Source organism: Elephas maximus, chromosome 1 (genome assembly GCF_024166365.1).
Source record: "Elephas maximus indicus isolate mEleMax1 chromosome 1, mEleMax1 primary haplotype, whole genome shotgun sequence".
NCBI classification, from domain to species: domain Eukaryota; kingdom Metazoa; phylum Chordata; class Mammalia; order Proboscidea; family Elephantidae; genus Elephas; species Elephas maximus.
Window position 1 is genome coordinate 72,440,062 of NC_064819.1, and position 17,254 is coordinate 72,457,315.

The window sequence follows — 17,254 nt, forward strand, 5'->3', positions numbered from 1 at the left end:
ACACGTGTTTGTTTCCGTTGCCCGAGTTCAGGAGCTCTCTCACACTCATTTTGTATTCCTCACAGGGCCTCACTGAGGGCCTTTTGTCTTCCATGTAATTTGGCAGATGCCTGTTTTTGTGTGAAATTTTTGTTTCAAGGCTGCACACTGCTCCTTGAATTTCATAGGACTGGCTTGTAAAACTACAATAAATTTGTTCTCTCAGAGAGATCTAAGATCTGAGTGATCAGCCCAGTCTCCTCAATTTTCAGATGAGGAAATTCCTTTTCAGAGCAGGCCCGCGGTTTATCCAGTGACTATCCAGTGGTCGGAGAGCCAGGGACCTGGATTCAAACCCAAGACTTGTGCCTTATCTCTAGTACTTTCATACCCTTTCCCACCCCACCTCTGTAGTCCCTTAATAAACTCATCTAGTTATAGTTTCACGTCCTGGAATACTGTGGAGCCTGACTCACTCACCAACGTATTCCTTAGGGGAAACCAGCTTTTACTTTGCTACTATGATAACAATTACCTAAGAATATTCTAAACATTATTAAAGTTGTTCTCAAGCAGCTGCAGGTGGGAATTTATCTGTGATGAACACAATTTAATCTCAGTGTGCAATTAGGTGTACTGTTGGGTTATTTGCATAGGAATAACAGCCCTGTTGGGCTTTGCATTTATGATGGGCCCGCGGCCTGTCAGACAAGAATGCCGCCATGTCAGTTTTCCGTGGCTGTGGGGAGGCAGAAACGCAGTTGGGATTTTAAAAAGTGAGGTGGTGCTTGGCGTTTAACCTGTGACTCAGAAAAGGCGTTCTTCTTTCTTGGAGCTTTATTCAGTATGCTTACATTTTTTTTTGATGCGACGTGTGGAACTTTGTGTCTAATGTGCGTATGCTTCTTCCCCTCAGGGCGCTGTTATTGGGCCTAGCGTGTAACCATAACTTGAAGAGGGTTTCCCTTGATCTCAGCAACTGCGAGGTAAGAGCACCTTTAGAGTTGGCACTGGAATAGATAATAGCCTCAAAATTGCTTTTGTCTTTTTCCTGGAAAAAGTATGAGCCCGTGATTCCACCAGGTATAAATGAAGCAGAAAAACACACATGATGGAAGTTTCTGATGTTCTCTATTTTGCAAGTTTTGTCTCCAAACAGTCAGAGAACACCATTCAGAAAGCATTCAAGTGTGTTTTTAATGACTCATTTTTTTCCAGTCTTGTTACCTGTTGTCTAAGTTTTTTATGATGAAGCCTTGAGATATGAAGCCATAAACTTGCTTTACCATCATGATAAGTGTAACATACAGAATTCTTGCAGGGAACAATTTCGTATAACCTAACTTGGATTTAGAGTAGGAAGAGAGTGTGAAAAACCCTTGGAGCCAGGAGTCTCCTCATACCTATTCCTGGGCTCTCTCTTCCGGGAACACTATTAACTGTTTTCCTCTCCTCCCCAGCATCTCCCTCTCTTTGACTCTTCAGCTCAAGTCCAGTCTCTTATATACATACATACATGAGTAAGACTCCTAGTAGTGCCATTCCTAGCTATGCAAACCTAGTTGAATTACCTGATATTATATGATTGAATCTCAGCTTCTGCATCTGCAAAATGGGAACATTGGTACTCTTCTAATGGGTTGTTATGAGATTTAAAGGAGCTCTTCTTTGAAAACTGTGAAGCACTCAATTACTGCCTGAAACGGTTGGTGATTCAGACCCACTCAGAGGTGTCTCAGAAGAGAGGCCTGGCAATCTGCTTCTGAATAGTCACAGCCTTGAAAACCTCATGGAGCTGTTCTACTCTGCACACATGGGGTTGCCACGAACCAACAACAGTCTTTGAAAACTGCTGGCACACGATAAGCACAAAAAGATGATTTGCTTATGTTGCTTGTCTGTCTGTCTGTGCATCTGTCTGCCAGTTGTCTTTCTGTCTACACAATTTCTTCCCTGACTACTTCATCCTTTTGTGATCTTGCTTTTTTCTAATTGTAGCGTTTAGTGACAGTTACATGCATTTGGCCACTGAACCACAGAGTGCCTTGTATAGTTATTAAATTGGTACCTATTTGCTTTCCTGCCTAGGTTGTAACTTTCTGGAGGGCAGTGTTTGTGTCTGACTTTGTTTTGTGTTTCCCCTAGCTCCTGCTACAACATCAGGTACCAAGCCAACACCAAATATTGAATAAAATTAACACATTACATGACTGAAGAGCCTAAAACTGAAAAGTCTGAAATTATACGATATATATTTTTAGTGTAGAATTTTTTATTACTTTTGAACTGGGGTGAACACCAGCTGTGTGATTAACTAGTCGTATTGTTTTGAAAAATAACAAAACAAACAAGCAAAAGAAACAAACCCTGCATTGTGGAGTTTTCATGTGGTGTTTTCACTGCTCTTTCATTTGTAAAGACAGACCATAAAATAGAAACCAACTCTGGTAATAAGAATTATTTGTTCACTAGTACTTTAGTAAGGGACATGCCAATAATAAAAGTCATTTTTATGGGGGATGAGTAGAAGAAAGGGGAATGGGAAGGCTTATCCTAGCAAAACAAGGAAACAAACAACATCAACCAGAAACAAAGTTGGTATAAATTGACTGTTAGATCAAACCATAGAATTACCAATGACCTATAAAGTGCTGTTATTATCTTGATTAAATATCATGACTGCTACCATTATAGAATCTTCATTTCATTCTATGGTCAAAGTTGGAATGGATATACGTGATCATCTGGTTTCCATACTTAACATGTAAGGAAACTGAGACCCCACCCAGTGAACATGTAAGGAAACTGAGACCTGAAGAAGCCAAAATAATCCAGCTTGCTAACAGCAGAGCCATAACAAAAATATACTCTCCTGGTTCTTATTCCTCTGTTGTTAATAATAATGCTGACAGTTGTAATTATTAGGATATTAGATATGCTTACATATTTGCTTTTCAAATAAGTTAGTATCATATGCCCAAAGAACACTGTATTTACATTGCTATATAGCTTGTCCCTAAAACGTCTTTGTGATCCTACTGGAAATAAATTTCAAAGACAGTTATATTAGGTGAACCATATAAAATCGCCATTTTTATAGGTCAAAAATGGCAGACTGTTGCCAGTTTTATTTGGTTCAACTTAATAGACTTTTTCCTTTCTATTTATGTATATATATTTTTTTCTCAAGGCAGGAATGCACATCAAATGATTGCTCGCTGTGGTGGTGGTATTGGTCATTATTATTTTGATAATTCCAACTTCCTTTTGTCCATTCATTTATGGATTATATGATAAATGATATTACAGAGATGGGAAAGCCCTGCAACTATTTTAGTACCATGTTCTCTCACCATCTCATAGATCGAATCCAATACTGGTGGCCACATTTATTAAAGTTAGACTTCACATTGCTGCTCCTGGAAATTTATAAAATGCAAAATGTAAACTATGTTATAGTGGCTGGTCACATTATGTTTCTTAGGGCTGGATGTCTAAATGTAACTAGGTGTCACTTCACCCATCTCCGTATGTAGTTCATTTCCCCTAAAGGTATTTGGGGCTACAGTATTTTCCATGTGGGAACACTTGGTGTTTTGAGTATTAACTGTGACTGTCTATCCATTTGGTAGTTCTGAGTTCATGTAATGCTCTCAGAAAGAAGCTTTTACTAATTTGGAAGTTTAAAATCATTCATATATGTATTTTTCTGTTATCTATTTAGCCACATTAAACATAACCCACTCTCTACTGTTAGCATGCCAGTCAAAATCAGATAGGATACAGCACTTTAACTTCCTTGTAATCAGAGAAATCTGATCTTTGTCTAAAATGTGGTGGGAAATGAAACTTCTCCCTGATTCCATAATCATCTCGGGAAGTGATTTCCACAGGCAAAACTTAGGATGAGGACCAAAAAGTGCCCTTGGAGACCTGGCTCAGCCACTTGGCTTGTCAAGTGACTTGACTTGTTTCAACCTTTGCTTCTCACCTGTTGAATGGGGGTAATAATAGTTTGCAGGGGTAGCATTTGGCCCATTGTTGAGCCCAGCATATGTGAGCCATTAGCTGGGGAGGAAGAGGATTACTATAGAGAAATCATATTTTGAATGTCAGTGTTGCCTAAGAATTTCTATATAGAAGCTTTATAAATATACTGTCGGTACTCAAAACAGTTTTTGGAATTGCCTTCAAAGCTATTTTAAATCATTCAAGAAGAATTAGTCTCATCCTTTTGTAGTCACACCTGGCTTTTAACATCAAATGTTATTACTCTCCATGGCCAGATTTGCCTCTGAGGGCCTGTGGCTGGTCCTAATTCACTCCCAAAGTGTGAGGACTGGGCACCACGGTTGATGTTCAAAGGAATACCTGTGTTGCATTGCCCTAGAGATTGATTCCAAAAGGAGAGTTTAGTATGGTAGAAGTAATGTTAACATTTGTGTGTAATCTCCTCATAGATCCATCTACCTTAAAGGAATTTATGGATTTTGGTCTGTTTTTTAAAAGTTTTATGACTTTACAACAACACCTTAAGAAATGAGCAAATAAATACTTGAACTAAATTCTTAAAGCTTAGTCTTCTTCCAAGTGAGAGTGAAAAATCTCTGATACGACAGAGAAGACGCAAAGGCCAGTTACAGCTGAGGATGAGTTGTAGGTCTGGTGTGGCATTTGTGACTTTTAAGGGGAAAAAACTTTTCTGCATGTTATTCCATGATTCATTGTAAGGTGCTTTGAGGACGAGTAGAAAAAAGAGCACCATATACTAAAATGTATCATGAGGAAGTTATTGCAGCAAGTGAATAGAAACTTTTGAGACAATTCCATTTAATGTGATAGTCATTCGGGCAGCCTTGAGGTGAGGAGGTGGGTTTGCTATGTGTGTTTAGCATCATTGTTGTACCTGCTAATATATCACTGTCCTATCAGGCCTGGGTGTGGAATGGAAAGGTGAGCATGTTTCACGTGACAGGAAGCATATACGAAGCTATGTAGTACAGGCAAATATTTGCACCTTGAAAGTAACGGTCATATACATCTTTCTTAGGTTTTTAATTGCTTTTTTGCATCCACCGGTGCTAACAATTGGGCACTTTGAACTGGATGTTGTCAAACCATTTTCTGCTCTTGGAGACCTGTGGACCATTTGCACTTTATGTGTGAAAGCTTCCCAGCATAAAAAATAATTTTTTTTCTTTTTTTAATTGTACTAGACGAAGGTTTACAGAAAAACCAGTTTCTCACCAAACAGTTAGTACACACATTGTAGTATGACGTTGGTTAACAACCACACAAAATGTCAACACTCCCCCTTCTCAGCCCTAGGTTTCCTATTACCAGCTTTCCTGTTCCCTCCTGCCTTCCAGTCTCTGCTCCAGGGCTGGTGCGCCCCCTTCAGTCTTGTTTTATTCCATGGGTCTGTTCAATCTTTGGCTGAAGGATGAACCTCAGCAAGTGACTTCATTAGTGAACTGAAAGGGTGTCAGGGGCCATACTCTCAGGGTTTCTCCAGTCTCTGTCTGGTCCTTCTTTTTTGAGTTAGAATTTTGTTCTGCATTTCTCTCCAGCTCTGTCCAGGGGCCTCTACTGTGATCCCTGTCAGAGCAGTCAGTGGTGGTAGCCAGGCACCATCTCATTGTACTGGCCTCAGTCTGGCAGAGGCCGTGGTAGATGTGGCCCATTAGTAAAAGTAATTTTTAAAAAATCGGAATACCTAGAGAAGAAGAGAGGATGATTTAGAGTTGTTATGTATTTAAATCTATGATAGGTACCACATCTTTTAAAATAGCAAGTGATCTTGAGGAGGGAACATGAATTATTAAAAGTTCTATCTAGATTTTTATTTTCCTGCTTTTCTCCTGTTTAACGAATATTTGACTATTAGATACAACTGTGCACTTAAAACTGTGAGTAACACAGGAAACGTTCTGCCTTCTTTGAGCAAGAGGACTCTCCTCTCTTGAAAGAAATGTGCTTATATTTTTAACATGTGAAGAAGTATTCAGTCACATTTGCTTCCCTTTTGATCTTGCTTTCTTTTAAATAATGCTAGTTCGTGGGATCCAGATGCAGGTAATTTAAAAACCAGTTTCGCATGCACCTAGGCAGACTCCGCCTCTAATTATGCAAATTCATTTAAAAGGATTTTCATTTACAGTAATGGAAAAGCTTTTACTATTTGGGGGAAGCTTTCTCTCTGGGGGAATTTTAGGTCTCTAGTAACTTGTAAATTAAGTCTGATGTCCTGGGTAACAAAGATCAGTTATTTTCTTTTTTAAATTTTTTGGTTTCTGTATTGGGATCAGATTTTAGTTGGATGTATTTTTTTCTGACTCTTTGCATTCTTATATTATGTATTAGTAGAGAATTTGCTTCTTCTCTGTTTTTGTTCTACTTACTGCTGATAACGTTTTTGTTTTTTCTCCTGGGGCTTTCCTTAGCTTGGCCATTGTGTAAGTACTTTGCAAGCCTATACTTCAACTTTATAATTGATTAATCCATAAATTAGGGTATATTGATATATTTTGATTATTTTTTAACAGTTAGCACATGCATTAGTCGTATGTGTATATGCTACAAATTTCATTAATCAAGGATATTTATAAAAGAAACAAAATTGAGCACCTAAAATGTCACCTCTGTTTTCCATTTCCAAAAATTACGTGTTTTTACTCTACTTCATAATGACAGAAAGTAGGGATTTTCTTGCAAAAATTTTACTCCTTAACCGAGAAGTCAATATCAGCAAATAATGAAACTTGAAAGACTTATACACTTACGTTCATCTTCTCAAAAGCCAAATCTTTCTTATGCTCAGAAAATTAAGTCATGTTTCTCTGTAGTCTTTGGTTAAATTATTTCTTGCTTTAGTTTTGGCAACTTTGTGTTCACTTCTTTAAGTATTAGCTGTGATGTGACCTGGAGCAGTGCTTCTCAAATATTTGTGGTGAAAAACCTGCTTTTTTGTTTATTTTTTTTAAGCCTCCAATCTGTTGTAAACCAATAATTTTGTAAAATATAATGTAAATGAATGGGCTACAAAAAATTGAAAAGAGATAGAAAATACAAGCCTCCAATTTTTATTATTAGATTCATCAAACCTAAAATGATTACTGCTAAGGTTTCTAAAGTGTTTCCGGTCAGCATCTGTACTTATTTCACCTCACACCGGTAACAGATTGTTTGCAGACTAGCCCCACCCCATGAAGTGCAGTTTGACAAGGTCTAGAGGTGTTTTTAGAGATGAGGAGATGGAATGAGCCAATGGGGTGCTTGGGTCAGTTGAGAGTTCATGAGAAAACAACAAAGGGCAGTGAAGTGAGCCTGGCTCTCACCCTGGGCAGTAGCTCCAAAGTGGGTTAGAGGCCCTTAAGCTATGGTGTTTGTCTTGGTTTCCCTGAAGAAGGTAGACCAGCCTCGCTGGGCTATGATGTTCCCCTTCAGAGCTCACCTCAGTAATCTGCTGTCACACTAAAAATTAGCAAAAGCTGAACTTTAAACACACCAACTGGAATACTCCCGAATAAAGAGCAATCCCAATGATCTGTACAAAATTCCACTTAATATACAAGCAGCCACAGAAGGTGGCAGATCTTGGCCCAGGGCACCATCAGGATACTTCATCAAAAATAGTGAAATAAGGATTCTTTAAATACTTATATAAAAATTTGAACAAGTAGAAAATAGCACTTTGTATTGTAAATTTGGTAGAAATTATAAAAGTTTTAGTTTTCTTAAATAAATAAAGGACCTTTCATGCTTCTTGACACATAGTAGGTTCCCAATAAATGTCAGTTTCTTTTCCTTTATGAGATAGTAACCTTACTGAACAAAAGAGCCACAGCTTGGAAAAGTGATATCCTGTGCAACTTCTTTCACATAGTGGGAACTGAACAACATTTCCTGTGAGACCTCTAACATTTGTTTTTGGTTTCATAGGAAAAAGATAAGAGGTATTGATTTTATAGGTCGCCTTTGTATTTGGAGTAAGTTAGGCAATGAAAAGAGAGTAATAATATGTTCTTAGTTTTTTAGTAAACCAACTATGATAATACTATTTTAGATTTATGTAACATTTTTCTTCTGTGGCTCAACAAGTTTGCACAAATCATTTTGTAATCATTTAGTTTAGGGTATGGGTCCTTCCTGAAATGATTGACATGCACAGTAAGTCTTCAGTGTCTTCTTTGAGGGAGCCCTGATGGCACAGTGGTTAAGAGCAACAGCTGCTAACCAAAAGGTCAACAGTTCGAATCCACCAGACGCTCCTTGGAGACCCTATGAGGCCGTTCTACTCTGTCCTATAGGGTCACTGTGAGTTGGAATCGACTAGACGGCAACGGGCTTGATTTGCTTTTTTTTGGTTGGTTTACTGCTAAATGGGTGGAGAGTTATACCTTTAAATCCCTTAAGGATCTAATAAACAGTAACTGTTTCAAGTGTATAAAAGGGATTCATTAGATTTCCAAAAGTCAGAAATGAAGAAAGTTCTTAGGGATTGATGTACTCTCTCTTGCTAGTGGTAGACCTGGGTGACCCCCATCTTCTTTCTCTATTCCTCTTACTAACAATTTTTGGATTTAATGTTGGATAGTGTGGTATGGGAAACAGCATCACTAACTAGTGATTGGCTCTTTGCCATTGATAATATCTTTTTTGGAGTTGATAAGCTTTCACTTTTTCTTTGATAGTGAACCTTTTTTACGACTATGGCTCCAGTGTTTTTTTTTTTTGGTTACACCTGCAGCAGGTGAAGACTTTATCTTGTGTTTGGTCTGTGTTTCTTTAGCTGAGATCAGGAGGTGCACAGGTGTTAGAAGGCTGCATTGCTGAAATCCACAACATCACCAGCTTAGACATCTCCGACAATGGTAAGTCAGAAATCAGAAAGAAAAGAAACAGAAATCGTATTTGAAGTAAATTAGTAGAGGGAAAAAAAAATCTTTTAGCCCAAATGAGCCAACTCCCTTAATAGAAATCTGATTATCAATTCATGACTAATAGGAATTCTGATTTAACCACAAAGTTTATTTATGGAATAAATCTGTGCTAAAGTCTTAACTAAATGAATTTCATGCCAAATATGTAGGGTCTATACAGCAAAACAGGAGCTCTTGGGAGGTGCAAACAGTTAAGTGCTTGGCCGCTAACCAACAGGTCGGAGGTTCAAGTCCACCCAAGGATAACCTGGGAAAAAGACTTGACGATCTACTTCCGAAAGTCAGCCATTAAAAACCCTATAGAGCACAGTTCTACTCTGACACACATGGGTTGCCATGAGTTGGAATCGACTCCAGGACAACTGGTTATGCAGTAAAATAGACCAGTCAAAAAAAAAAAAAAAAAAAAAGGCATCAGTACATTGATAAAATTAAATAACTGAGCCCAGCTTTTGGAATTTGTGGTAATAATAAAATCATGCTCTTGTTTATTTATTCTGAAGCTTATTTCATTAGCTTCATTTCTGCTGATTGTCGTAACATGTTAGTGTGAACTTTTAAATTTGCTATAGGCAACTTTAATGCCAGTTCGCTACCTGTGAGTGGTATGATGGAACCTTCTTTTACAGTGAAGGGGAGAGACGAAGCCTTCTGGCACTCTCCATTCCCATTGCCTGCTCACTTTGTTTAGCCATTTATTGTGTAAGAGATTGAGATAAGTCTTTGTAGAGAATGAATCTATTCCGTGAAATAATAGGAAATGAAAAGAGAACAAAAAAGTTCCTTATGATATAAAAGATAAGAATCCCCGGATCCCTCATGATGGTAGAGTCAGTTATCCAACTACCTCTAACCTTTGGTTAATTACGTTACATCGAGAATTTGTTTATACATCTGGATTTTGATTTTCCACTTACTCTGATTCTTTACAGGTTTAGAATCTGACCTCTCTACTTTAATAGTGTGGCTCAGTAAAAACAGATCAATACAACACCTGGCATTAGGCAAAAATTTTAATAATATGAAATCCAAGTAAGAGTTTTGAATTTTTTTTATATGACAATGATGAAAATAACCAGCTTCCTGAAAGCTTTTGATTTGACTCCACTGTCCACATCTTTAAAATCTCTTTAGAAATCTGACCCCTGTTTTGGACAACTTAGTACAGATGATTCAAGATGAAGAATCAGTGAGTATTGTTTTAAAACATTTGACTAATGTATTTTGTTCATTGCAGTTATTATTAATTATTTCAACTGGCACAATGCTGATATGCTTTGAGGTAATTTTTTCTGAGTGTGCATATTCTATTCATGTTACTTTTTTTATAAAAAGGAATAAATATCAGTGTTTTAGAAGATTTAGAGAATATATTTGAAATTTACTTCTTCTTCATTCAGTTTATCGCCAATTAAAGGGAATTGTACATAATAGATTAAAAGAAGTATAAATTTACTCCTAAACTCATCTTTTAATGAACCTTACTATTTCCTAACTCCAGCTAATCTGCAGTCATGAATTTTTACAGTCTAGTTGACTTTACGACCTTACCTCATGCTGAGAAACATCGTATTGCTAATTTGAATTTCATCAAGTAATTATGCAGCATTAAAAGGGATTAAAAATGTTCCCCCTCTTAAATTTCTTTTTCAGCTCTGGCAATCTGCCTTATATTTTTATTCCCTGGTTCAGGGTAAAGAAATTTAGTTGCAAATAGCATCCTATTTTGCTACCCTTGAAAATGCATTAAAAAAAGGAAAAGTATTTTCTGGACAAAGTAAGAGAACTCTACCATTTAATCCCTTTAATTTAGAACTCAAGCGTCCCACTTATCTTCTACTGATGCTCTTTGAGAAGATAGTTGTCTCTTTCCTATCTTAGTCGTGTTTGGTTGCCAAACTCAGCTTTTGTGGTTCCTAAAATCCTCATCAATTTATATTCCTGCTGTGAAGCTTAAGATCATATGTTATTATAGCTACTTTGGCAGGTCATGGGGGTGTTTTCCTATATTAATCATGCGAGGTATGCCACATTGAAAAAACTGTCATTTCTCCTTTTGAACTCATATGGGGTAATAAAAACGGTCTATTACAACTGTCAGTTAACTTTTCTGGGAATGGAGTTGGAACTGGAATTTTTTCTCTCCTCCCTTTGCCCACATCATTTTAGGAGTTTCTGAAATGGAGGGCAAGGTTCCTCAGTGGCAAAATCAATTTACTTCAACTACTAATCAAAAGCTTGGTGCTTTGAATCCACTCAGCAGCACCACAGAGGAAAGGCCTGTCAGTCTACTTCCATAAAGAGCATAACCAAGGAAGCCCTATGGAGTAGTTCTGCTTTGTGACACATGGGGTTGCCATGAGTTGGAATGGACACAGTGGCAGCGGTTTGGTTTTCAAATGGAAGGCAAGAGAAAATTCTGTTCTCTTGCCTCTTTGTTGTGTGGGCATAATTTGCAACCTGTGGGTCAGGAAATGAAACTCATTATTATTTAATGAATTCAAACACGTCTCTTTGTTCTCATTTGCTAATAAACCCCATATTTTGTTACTCTTAGCTAAGTTATTAAAATCAGGGGTGTAATTAGAATGTAATTTACACTTTTCAGAATTTATAATGTTTGTTTTACTTATTAAATTTGACTTTACACCAGCCTGCTTTATTTGGGTTTCTGATTTCCCAGTATTGGCTCAAATTTGAAAAACTGGAAAAGCTAATAATTGAAGGATCATATTTATCTTCAAATACTTGTTTCTTAGCACATCTTTCAGGAAGAATATTTTTATTAATTTAATATTTTACTTACTACATGAGGATCTTCAGACCCTGTTTCTATAATACTGAAATTCTCCCAGTTAAAGATAATCTTGATATTTAAAACATGTCTAAAAACATATTTGGGGCAGATAAAGTTTGCTATGTAAATGTGATTTCTGTCAAGTTCTAAGTTTGAATAGCATGCTGCTAATAGTGCCGTACGGTGAAAAGCTTTTTATGTTCATGTCACTGAAAAATAGGTGACTTTTTCAAAAAGCAATTATCTATTTTCTCCTACTTCTGAATCAGTAATGTGCAAAACAATTTAAAATGATTAGGAGTTGCATCTTGTGATGACAAAAAAAAAATCCACCAATAACTGGCACAATTGGGCTCATTAAAAAAAATTTTTTTTAAAGGTTTTTAAATATGTAAAAGTAATGCGATGTTGTATTTCTAGAGCTTGTTCTTTGACAGCCCAAGGAATACTTGATTTACCCGGTATCGCATATTCCATCGTGTGTGGAAAACCTGGACATGCGTGGACTCAGGTGTTGCCTTCAACTATAGACAATGGTTATCAGGCTGCTGTGCCCAGAGTCCTGGGACAGTGACATTGAGGGGCCACAGTGACTGGGAATCTTGTGTGGAAGTATTACATACAAGCCCATGTTGTAACCAGCAGGACAGAATGTGTTTCTCTTGGGAGTGCCTACGGGAAGGAGACAGAATCTCAGATTGAGCCTGTTCAGCTATGAGAAGAAATAGTTAAGATTTCAAATAGTAATGTTACAGGGAAGTGCAATAAATCAAGAAGGGATGCCCTTATAAATATGCATGCAATTCAGGCGGCTCTGATGGCATTAATGACTCTGCCTATTATTTTTAAGTGTTAACTGGGGTGTATTAGAATTTGAAGATGGCACTGGAATTGTTGCTCACTAGCTTGCGGAGTTGGCAGTTTTCCAATATGAGGCAGAAGCTCTAAGATACCATTTTTGTAGTAGTTGAAGAGAGATGATTGAAGTGATGCGAGACATGCCTACAGCTTTTTATTAAAGCAATATTGCATTTGTTTTGGTTTAAATATTAAGTTTCCTGAGTCTGAACATTTTGAGTTAAATTTTTAGAATTGTACTTAAGTGTAGGGTCTCAAAGAAAATTTAAAGCAGCCTCTTGGGGGCAATCTGAATGTAAACATATGCAGGCTTTTGGCTGAGGTTTTAATTGCTTTAACATTTGCCACATCATTCAACTTTTTAAAAATTTGATTCTAATTCATACTAATATTACCTTTTTTTAGTTGTTGTAAACATATTAGTAGCACAGCATTTGTCAATCCAGCATTTTTCACTCGTACAGTACAATGGAACCAACAGTATCGATCAGGTTGTGCAACCATTACCAACATTCATTGCTTATTCCCTTAATTTTACCATAAGCTGTGTTAAGTTAGTGAAACCCAATCAAATTTGGACTATATCACTTGATGTAACTATAACTAAACCTATAATGGAGACCCTGGTGGTGTAGTGATTAAGTGCTACAGCTGCAAACCAAAAGGTCAGCAGTTCAAATCCACCAGGTGCTCCTTGGAAACTCAGAGTCTTGAAACCATCAACACCCTCATCCTGTCTCCTGTGGCTTCTTTACAGAATACCTTCCACAGGCTGTTACTTTAGAAGTCAGTGTTCAGCAATTGAGTGGGCACAGAGAACACCCCTGGTTGTGTTTGTGGGCCATTGTGCAGACCACCCAGGCACATATTCAGAGCTCCAATCCCATGGACCACCAAGGAACCTGGTCGTAGACGACCTTATGAGCTGCTTCCAGCATCCACTGCCCTGCGGTGTTGGAGCTGCCCATGAAATAAGCATATAGAATTGTTGAGTGTGGCAGGACCAAATGCAGACCACCGCAGGCTAACCCAGAAGATGGCCAGAACCCCCAGGAAAGACTGAATCCTGACTTTCAGAGCCACATTGGTTTAAGTCCAGGAATTCTCACCTGCTTCATTAATTCAGTTAGGGTTTAAATCAGTAATCCTAAACTCAAATGCCAATAGAGCTCCAAAGCAGCATAAATAAGTAAAACGAGCTGGGTGTAAGAAAAAAAAAAAAAAAAAAAAAAAAAAACCCACTGCCGTTGAGTTGATTCTGACTCATAGTGACCCTGTAGAGAGAGTAGAACTGCCCCTTAGGGTTTCCAGGGAAAAGCTGGTAGATTCAAACTGCTGGCCTTTTGGTTCGCAGTCTGAGCTCTTAACCACTGTGCCACCAGAGCTCTGTAAGACAATTAGGAATCCCTGTTGATGTCCCCCCACCCACCAGATACTATGTAGGCCAAAAAAATCTGCCTATGTCCAAAAAACCCCCCCAAACCCATTGCCATTGAGTCAATCCCAACTTATAGTGACCCTATAGTACAGAGTAGAGCTGCCCCATAGGGTTTCCAAGGCTGAAAATCTTTATAGAAGCAGACTGCTACACCTTTCTCCCATGGAGCGGCTGGTGGGTTTGAACTGCTGACCTTTCAGTTAGCAGCCAAGCACTTTAAGCATTGAGCCAACAGAGCTCCTTGCCTACATCCAGTGGCTTTAAATCTAGTCTAGCTTAAATGGACAGGGAGTGGGGCTGGTTTGGATATACCACTGAGCTCATATATGAAGGAATTCATAGTTCGCACCAATCTGATTTTTTTAAAAAGTTATAGGTGTGTTTTCTCATTAACACTTATGAGATAAAGCTAATGGAGTTATGGTCATAAAAAGGCCTAGGATAAGCTAATAAAGTGTAATGTGATGTAGTGGTTAAAGAGCGTGAAGTCTGGAAAAAGACTAGGGTGTGAATCCCAGGTCATCTACTTTAGAACTGTGTGACCTTTGGTGAGTCACTTAACCTCTCTGTGCCTCAATTTTTCATTTGGAAAGTGGGGATAGTAATAGCACCCACATACTGAGTTCCAGGAGGATAAATGAATAAATACACATAAAAAGATGAAACAGTGACTAAACATAGTGAAGGCTCAGTAAATATTAGCAATTATTAATCTTATCTGGTTTTATTTTTGCGTTTGTCCTCTGAATATTTTCAAGTATCATATCACCTTGTATAAAAATAAAATGGATAAGAATGGACAATGAAGTCATTACCACAGCTAAAAAATTTTTGTGTAGTGTTTTTATTTATCTGGTACTCTCCTCCAAAGGGAGTACCTGTGTAGTGCAAATGGTTAGTGCTCAACTGCTAACCAAAAGGATGGCAGTTTGAGTCCACCCAGAGGCTCCTCAGAAGAAACGCCTGGTGACCTATGTCTGAAAAACCAGCCACTGAGAACTCTATAGAGCAAAGTTCTGCTGCAACACACATGACATCATCCTGAGTTGGAATCGACTCGAAGGCAACAGTGTTTTTTTTATCCTCCAGAGGATCTGGCATCTGCCACCCTACCTGTCTTTCCACTGCTTGCCTAAGAGGAGAAGCGGCAGGTATTGAAAGTTAAAATGCAAGTTCTCCACGTTTGATGCCAGAGATTCATTTTATGCTCAAACCTTCAGGTCTCATTCATCAGTGTCTTTTAGCCAGCTGCTGCAAAACCAGACACTTTGTGTATTGAGTACACCCCCTTATAATTCTCCTTTGAGATGGGTCACGGAGGGTGATTGCTGCTTTGATGAGACTATTGTGAGTGCTGCACGTATTTTTCACTCCACAGCCATTGCAGTCGTTGTCCCTGGCAGACTCGAAGCTGAAGACCGAGGTCACCATTATAATCAATGCCCTGGGAAGCAACACCTCCCTCACGAAAGTGGACATCAGTGGAAACGGGATGGGTGACATGGGAGCAAAGATGCTGGCCAAAGCATTGCAGATCAACACCAAGCTCAGGTACGCAGGATCGACCCTAGGTCCTTCATTCTGAAGAAAGCCTTGGCAAAGGTTCTATCAACAAGCTTTGGAGAGCTGGCTACTGTAGGCGGCAAGGGAGGGGGTTGGGCTTTCCACGAGGCAATTTAAAAGAAACAGAGACAATTTCATGTCTTTTTTCAAAATATTGGGGAGGGTGTTCCCAAATTTAGACATTGTGATTGCTTCAGACTGCTGTCTTAAATATTTCCATTGTGAGGTAAAACCTGATTCTCTGTGAACTGGTGCTGTGTGATACTTAATATCAGTGTAGACGCCTGACCAGTGTGTGGGTGAAGCCAGTCTTTTGTAGGGTTGTGTAGGCAGCACTAAATAAGCAGCGCTGGCAAGTATGAAATAACAGAAGGGACTTGGTCGTGACCCCAAGGCCGTACCTTTCCCTTGCCACCACTGCCACAATAAAGACTTAAAACCCAAGTGGGTACAAGAAGTCCACTGGGTCAAAGGCAAGTTTTTAACTGTCTAGCCGTCTGGTAAGTGAAGAGTTAATTCATATTGCTCCCCAAGGGCTCTTTTCTGATGTTTCTCTTGCTCTCCAGCAGAAGACAAGAGTCTGAATCTTCTGTCTAAACTAAAGCCAAAAGCCCAAAACTGCAGCAATTTCTTTGAAGTCAGTATGATTAGAGGAAAGCAATAGAGGTTGTGAGACAGGGATCATCCCCACAAGTAAAAGCCATTTCATGTGTTGGGATGAATTAGCAAGTCCTATTTTTTTTTTTTTTTAAATACCTTTGAGGTATACTGGAGATAAAAAAAAATACTTTTCTTCAAAATAGATTTTGTGCTTAAGAAATAAAAAAAAAAATTATTAATAAGCAGTGGAGGTTTTGCCAGCCGAGCGAGCGAGCTGCCACCAGTTCCTAGGGTTGCAATCATACCACGTCACTGTGATGATGGAAACACAAGAAAATATGAAAAGACCCCCTTTCATTACTGAGAATGGAAAAGGTCTCAGTACCTGAAATGCTTTATGTTAGGCATGGGGCTGTTTTGCATCTTTCGTGAACAGCTTCCGCTTCAGACATGAGTACTGGAATCCTATTGGGAGAATATCAGAGAAATCTGATTTTAGAGTTTTCCAGCTAATAAATCGTTGCATCACTTAATGGTAAGTTACTGTGTGTGTTGTTGCTTTTGGGTACAGTTTTTTCGTACTACTCGAGCGGTAAATGTGTTACAAATATAACGTTGGGGGAAATGTTCATCCTTGCATTTTTTGAAACAAAGATGAACATTATCCCTTGCTCACATGATGCCATTGTACTGAAATACCTAGGCAGTGTTGCCTCTTAAGAGATTTATATTCAGTGGAAGAATTGTTTCCTTCATTCCCAAGTGTCTGACCACTTATGTGATTTGGTTTTCAAACAGGACTGTCATTTGGGACAAGAACAACATCACTGCTCAAGGCTTTCAAGATATAGCTGTTGCTATGGAAAAGTAAGTTTTAATTAGGATTTCTTTCTGGAAATCTGGAAAAATATGAAAGAACCTGTGGTCTCTATGTTATCTGTGCGGTAGTAGACGTAGCAATAGATTGGGAACCAGTGGATCTAGGTCTGAGCATAGTCTACTGCTTATCAGTCATGCTCTTAGGCAGACATTGGATTTCTTCTGGCGTGAATTTTCTCATCTGTAAAATGAGAGCGG

General features: G+C 38.4%; 1 protein-coding gene across 7 annotated transcripts in view; it reads left to right on the forward strand.

Annotated features, from left to right (window-relative positions):
- The window catches only part of CARMIL1 (capping protein regulator and myosin 1 linker 1), a 398,843-nt gene that overhangs the window by 271,557 nt on the left and 110,032 nt on the right, over nt 1–17,254 (forward strand). For all 7 annotated transcript variants that reach the window (XM_049884969.1, XM_049884962.1, XM_049884966.1 and 4 more), the window contains 6 exons: nt 896–965; nt 8,771–8,852; nt 9,854–9,953; nt 10,056–10,110; nt 15,393–15,565; nt 16,976–17,044. In XM_049884969.1, the coding sequence (XP_049740926.1) occupies nt 896–965; nt 8,771–8,852; nt 9,854–9,953; nt 10,056–10,110; nt 15,393–15,565; nt 16,976–17,044 (549 nt within the window). The remainder of the gene's footprint in view (nt 1–895; nt 966–8,770; nt 8,853–9,853; nt 9,954–10,055; nt 10,111–15,392; nt 15,566–16,975; nt 17,045–17,254) is intronic.